The 6761-nt window shown below is 37.8% G+C and overlaps 1 protein-coding gene across 1 annotated transcript in view; it reads left to right on the top strand.

Moving 5' to 3' along the window:
* The first annotated feature begins 4596 nt into the window (after nt 1-4596).
* Nucleotides 4597-6761, top strand: part of LOC113007602 (ankyrin repeat and SOCS box protein 1-like) — a 4482-nt gene continuing 2317 nt past the window's right edge. Inside the window, exon 1 of the mRNA XM_026144317.1 lies at nt 4597-4604. Coding sequence (XP_026000102.1) covers nt 4597-4604 — 8 coding nt within the window. The remainder of the gene's footprint in view (nt 4605-6761) is intronic.

The raw sequence follows: 6761 nt of genomic DNA, 5'->3' as shown, positions 1-6761 counted from the left end.
AATATCTTGGAGCTGAACTGTCCTCCTCACTGTCAAATAGATCCAACCAGGGATGAGAGGTCATCATACCAACATCAGGACAGACAGCACAAGGACAACAGCCTACATCAACAGGCAGCAAGGTCTAGGCTACCCCCATCTCTGCAAGATGTCAGCTAAATTGTGGCAGTGGACTGACCCCCTGTTTTGCACTCAGAGCAGGACCTGTGCCATGATCATTCAGCGTCAAGGCAGACATAATACTGAAAAGGGGCCAAAATCCAGGAGATTAGACCATATTTGTCATCTCTTTAGAAAAGCTGCCTTGTTGCCAAAAAAAAAAGAAAGACGAATCACCGTTCTAGTTCAGGAGAACTCTTCACTTGTGGTACTTGCACTGTTGGCTCAGCAAGGGACAGACTTTGGGCATTGCCAGAACCTGTATTGAGGAGGTATGTGGGTTCAGAGGATAAATGCTTATTGCTGGTATTTGCTCCTGTTCCAGGTTTAGAAACAAGACCGTCTTTGGCTTAGCGTTTACAGCATGTAGGCCTTGACTTGGTTGCCATTTAAATAGGCGGAGTAGTCTGTTTGTTTTTACAGTCACTTATCAGGGTATTAGGCTGCAACATCTCCTCCTGGGGTGTCTTCTAGACAAGCTATGACTACACTGTAACCTTGGTTCTATGTTTGAAAGAGTCTAACTTTCCTGCTTTTTGGCCACTCTGACAGGATTCAGTTAAGCTATGTGATACTATATGTAATTTAGTACATCTATGGGGTAGCTTTAGCTAGATAATGTTTGGTGGTGCAATCCCTGGCTGGTCCAGTTTTGGTGCCAAAGTATGGGCAACATAGATCTAGTTTGATGAGTGTAGAATAAAGTGTTTTTGTAAAAGGGTGAATGGGGTATGTTGTATGAAGTGCTGTGATGGTTCAAGCAGAGTAGAAAAGCACTATATACATACAGTTAACCCACGGGGTATAACTAGGCAAGCTAAAGTATCTACATGCTCTGAAAAGCAGTGTGGTCATTCTACGTGAAATGTTGAATATGCGAACAGAGTGGAATCTATTCACTCACCAAACCAAAGCTATAATATAATCAGAGATCACTAAATAAGCCTGGAATGGTGCTTGTAACTAGGATAACTTGTTTAAGATTCAGGTATAACAATAAAACAATACATGTGCAGAAGAGAAAAATATCTGTTTATACTTTCAGCTTGAATACTCCCAAGAATAGATGTTAATAAATCTTGAACTACCTGAAAGAATAACTGAAGAGTCACACAGGTTGAAAACATGCGAAGTAAAACACTGGTCCTCAAGCAATAAAAGCAGAGAGGGTTTATCCTTCTATGAACTAATAAAGAGGTCATGTTTGTATAAATCCCTTCATGGTTGAGAGGAGGGCATCACCATCACACCAAGGCAGAAATGCCAGGCCTCTCTGGTAATGCAAGAAAGCTGTTATGTGGCAATGACCAGGCTAGTGCACTTCCCCAACCTTCGACTTTATGCAATCTTTCTATGTACAACCAAACATTATCTGGGTCATGGAAATACAAATGTCAAGTGTTACCGCATGAGAATAGTTGTGGTTTGGGCAATGGGGACAAACAACCCCACCTCTTTTACCCTTTCTCTAAGCTTTCTCCCAGTCCCCCTTTTTTCCCTCATTCCTCTGTCTTTCTCATTATTTCATTGTTTCCCGCTTTCTTACGCTCTCTGTTGTCTTTCCCTTCCTGTGTCTGTGCTATGGCACGCACGACATGTCCACTTGTTTGTGGAGAGTGTTGTAGTAATGTTGTGTGGCAGTTGCTGAGGACAATGGCCACTGGGTGTTTTGTGATGTAATGATCCCTGCCATTGCCTCTCAACTCCCTCTGGTCAGTTAAGGAGAGAAGTGGATGGAAGGTAACAGGCCAAGTACACACACATTTAAGGAAAACCCACCTGAGAAGCAGTATGCTAACAGAGCCAATCTTTGGAGTCGACAGTTTCTGGCTCTTATATTGTACAGGAAAATTAGCCCATGACATGATGAAGTATAAACCACTATACAGCATTTGGGCAAAGCACTCAACTCCCAGATGCTCTGTTGAAGCTGCTCAGCAGTGAGCTGTAAAAGATGGTGGCTGCTGTCATATGTGAACGTGTTTAAACATATGACTTTAAAACAAGGCTATACTGGAAAAGAGCAGGCATGCTGACCAAATGTTTTGTTGTAATTAAATGTCACATTGGCTTTTAATCATAAAACAGTATGGCAGAAAAGAGAATATGCTGAGGTGGGAGGGGGGGGGGGGGGGTTGCATTGCTCAGCAATGCTTTTGCCTAGAGAAACATTTGAGATTTACTGAAGTGAATCAGCAGGATATATATTGTGTTACCAGTGACTCACATTTTAAACTTATCTTGGGGTCATCGTTGGTGATTGGAGTTAGCTCAGTTGTCACTGTACTGGCTTAGCTGTAGTCAGCATGTACATGAATACAATGCACCCATAGTGGAGCTTTTTGGCAAAGAGACAGTTTAAATGATACACCACCAGCAAATCTTAAATAAATAAGAAAAGGAACGCAACCAAATTAGACTCTTTTCAAGCTTTGGTAGATGAAAAATTTTAATATTCAGATCAAAATATTCTAAATAAATAAATACATGTAGAGTCTATGTAGAGACTGGGATTAGCCAACAAACTATGGGATCTATTTCCAAGGTGTTAAAGTAAAATTAATTTTTTTAAATGGTTGTTGATTTGAAGTCACCAAATTTTGCTGAAATGTTATTTCGACCTTTCATAAAGATCACACCGACTGACAGAACATAAGCCCACGAAAAACAAAACCAACAAGACCAACATTTGGGCTGAAATATGACATTGTGAAAAACCCTCAAGCCGCAGATCACATAGTCATTGTGCAGTAACATGACTGCGAACAAGGCTTTGTGAATTGAGCCAGCATTGTAGTTTTCTCTCGAGGACACAGCAGACCTACATATTCCAATCAAAATCTGTTCAAACTGAAACACAACTAATAGGAGGAAAATTGTCAGTAATTAAAATGTACATCAGAACTTCTTGTTGAAAATACACCACAGGCTGTTCTTCCATCTGTTAATTACTGTATGAGTGGCTTGTGAAATGAGTTCCTGGGCAATATGCTCATTTCAAATACATTTAGCTGCTGAGTATAACTTCAATGATGAGGTTTAAATTTGTGTTCGTTAAAGCCAAATTTCATACTTTTTTTTGAACATGTCCTAAATCTCTCACTGTAATTTCTGTTTACAAAACATGTACAGCACATAACACAAATTTAAATTTAATGCAGTTAAATTTGCGTTTAACTGCATTAAAAGTAAAGGAATCTTGATTCCTTGACTTTTTTAATGTTATTATTAGTTTTTATTTTAAATATTTATGGATCAATTGATTAATTAATTAATGTCTTGCACCATTATCAAGAAAACAATTATATGATAAATAGTTATGCAATAGCTTGCATAACTGTTGTGCATATAAATGCATTTTTCTTTCGTTTTTTTGTTTCTCCAATCTTATTCTAATTGTGTAGAGATTGTACTGTGAGAGCTTTCTAAAGTTACTTTTCTTAGCAAAGTCAAGCCCACTGTTTGTAATCTCCATAACCATTGTTATTGTTAGTGTCAGACATTTAGTTTTTAAGACTACAAATACTATTAAAACTGACTAATCACATTTTTAATCTGTGAAGATATTTCAAAGTAGTTTAGGCCTATACTCATATAATATTTAGAATATACTCAGGTTACTGTCCATTATGCTGAAGCTGAAGTCTGTAGACTATTTTCCCATGAAGAACACCACCACAATGATTTGTGATTGCAGCGATTCACCCACAACATTAGTTGTGTTTGTCTCCTTCCGACTGACTGCTTCTAGCCACAAAAGCATGTTTGTGCATTTTCATCTGGGCATCCCTTCCTAAGTGGGATCACCCACACATTCCCCTCTACACTGAAAAAGGATTTGATCACTGCTGCCAAGCGGAGTCAACGCAGGTGTGGGGAAATGTATTGCAAGGAGTGGGAGAGATCTGTGTGCAGGCTGAGCCTGTTTGTGATGTCTTTATCGGGCCTATGCAAATATAGGGACTGAAAGGCTCTTAAATAAAAATACTTCTTTTTCAGCTTATAGCAGGTGCAGACAGACAGGCAAACACACACACACACACACACACATACACATATGGGTCAGTTCAGAGAGAATTTTTCCTTCTTTGTCGTTTTTCCTTAGTTACTTTTCTTTTCTTTTCAGTGGCTCAAGAGGTTTATTTATTTTTTTATATCTGTATTTCCATAAAGTCCTTTGTTTTATTTTGGTGTATTTAAATAATGAAATTTGTTTTTAAAGATGTATCATGTTAAAAAATTTAACTGTCTTAACACCTTAGCTGTGGCTTTTCACACTGCTCTCACAGTTCTCTGTGTTCTGTACATGCACGATATCAATACATATATATGTAGGTATTTTAGGCAAAGCCCTTTGAATATAAAAATTTAATGTAAGAATTCTTCAAGCCCAAATTTATAAGACAGCAACATCAGGAAGAAACAACAAGGGAAGATATGGGAAGGTAACAGTGGTCCCAGTGGTAATGGGAGCACTAAGTGTGGTGACTCCCAGCAGATCCCAGGAACAGCATCAGAGATCTCTGTCCAGAAGAGCAGTCCTAGGAATAGCAAAGATACTGTGCAGGACCCTCAAGCTCCCAGGCCTCTGGTAGAGGACCTGAGCTTGAAGGCTAGACCATCCGCAGGGGTGAGAGGGGAATTTTATTACCCTATTACTCTATAGCATGAATCTATACACAGAGGCATTTGGGATCATTTTTAAGCCTGTTTTTGACTTGGCTGTACAACAATTATAGCTTGTCTCACTACAGTGTTTAATAATCGTGGTGATTAGGGATTGTAATCCCTAATCAGAAAAGTTGTTTTTTTAACAGGAGTAATTAAACTGTAGCTGAAAAAGAAAAAAAAATAGACATAGTTTTTAAGTATGTGACTTGACTTTTGTGGGCCCAGGTCGGCGCTTGCTCATCTGATGTGGTTTCTTAATTACCCTTATTGAATTCATTATTTATTTGCTGTGTTGAACCTGTTTAACCTTGCTGCCCTTCAGCAAAAATGATTTAGAAGGTAACAGAGAGTCAGCAGAGACCTCTGCCTGTGGGAGGATGGCCAAGTTATCTTCACCTTTTTGAAAAGTCATCAACTGAAATTAATCAAATTTGATATATGAGCTGGAAGATAAAATTGTTTTATTATCAGCTTAAATCAAGTATTTAATATTCATAAATCATTCAATAGACATGTTAACATTGTTTTGTTTTGTTTTTGCTCAGGGTTGCGTTACTAACTTGCAGATGTATTTGAATTCATTTTACTACTACTAACAAATCAGTGTTCAAAAAAGTCATACAATTGTGCCTCTTTAAAGATCCTGTCTTGATTATACTCTCATGTAGTATGACATTACACGTCAGAACAACTCATCACAGAATTAATAAATGGAAGGCAAACAACATGGTTTTGGCAAAATCCCAATTACATTTTGATGGCTGGAAAATTCAGTTTCTCCAACAGCACTGAGTTGCATTATCTTTTGATTAGCTCGAGGTCTTTAATCAGTGTGCAAAGTGAACATTACATTGTTTCACTTCACTGGTTGTAATATAAATTCACCATAAAGAATGTTTGTGTCAAAACAGACCTGATGGAACCAAACAAGGAAGGCGCAAACCACAAAACTGCAGCCTCCACAGTTCAGTGTCAACCAGCACATGTAACACAAGACCTTATATTGTGTTCCCATCTAGTGAATAAATGAAAAATGAATACATAATACACTCATGAGCAGCTAAAAAGTCTTAATATTAAAGACAGTCTATATGGTTGGTCTGACTCTGTTTAGAAGAATATGTCACCCATGTTTGGCCTTGGAGACTGACAATGAGAGACCAAAAAGAGGGGGGAAATGTGGAAGTACATTGAAGTGAGTTATAAACCCTGAACACCTATCAGCTTCACTCCATTGGGCAAATGTGTCTGTTTATTCCAAGTCCTTGAAGGGCTGTGCTTTTGAGTTTGCCAGCTACTGGAACACATCTCATGGCCACATTTGCCTTCCGTTGCCATGGTAGTGTAGGCAGAACTTGCTAGATAGTAATGATCATTTCAGCACACCTTTAGCATCCAACTCACTCTTGGCAAAATGCATTGAGATCGAGGGAGAGAGACCAGTACCACTTTTTGTCTGTCTTTTTCTAAGATTGAAGGAGGCATAAACCAGCAGTTATATATATATATATATATATATATATATATAATATATATATATATATATATATATATATATATATATATATATATATATTATATATAGCGAGCGAGAGAGAGAGAGACAAAGACAAAAAATTAGAATTATGCTAGATCCCCATAGCCACAGGCCTGCTATATTCAGATTATTTATTGATATTGTTGTGCTTTCTCCTTCATAGATGCTTTGTGAATGATTCATGAGTTAATTCATACAGTAAATAACAAAAGCTGAAGCAGTCCGTACATATATTGGAAGCTTAGCCAAATATTGCACAACCTCTGTCACTAACCTTTGCACAGCATATTTGCTCATAAAGGATTTATGAAACATTTAAACAGACCTTCACTGAAACTGAGGTGCTGAAGTTTTGTGGAAAGTTGTTACATTTATTTTAATTACTTAAATTATT

The sequence above is a fragment of the Astatotilapia calliptera genome, chromosome 16 (genome assembly GCF_900246225.1).
Source record: "Astatotilapia calliptera chromosome 16, fAstCal1.2, whole genome shotgun sequence".
NCBI lineage: Eukaryota > Metazoa > Chordata > Actinopteri > Cichliformes > Cichlidae > Astatotilapia > Astatotilapia calliptera.
The sequence above is the reverse complement of the archived record's forward strand: the minus strand, read 5'-3'. Positions and strand labels throughout refer to the sequence as shown.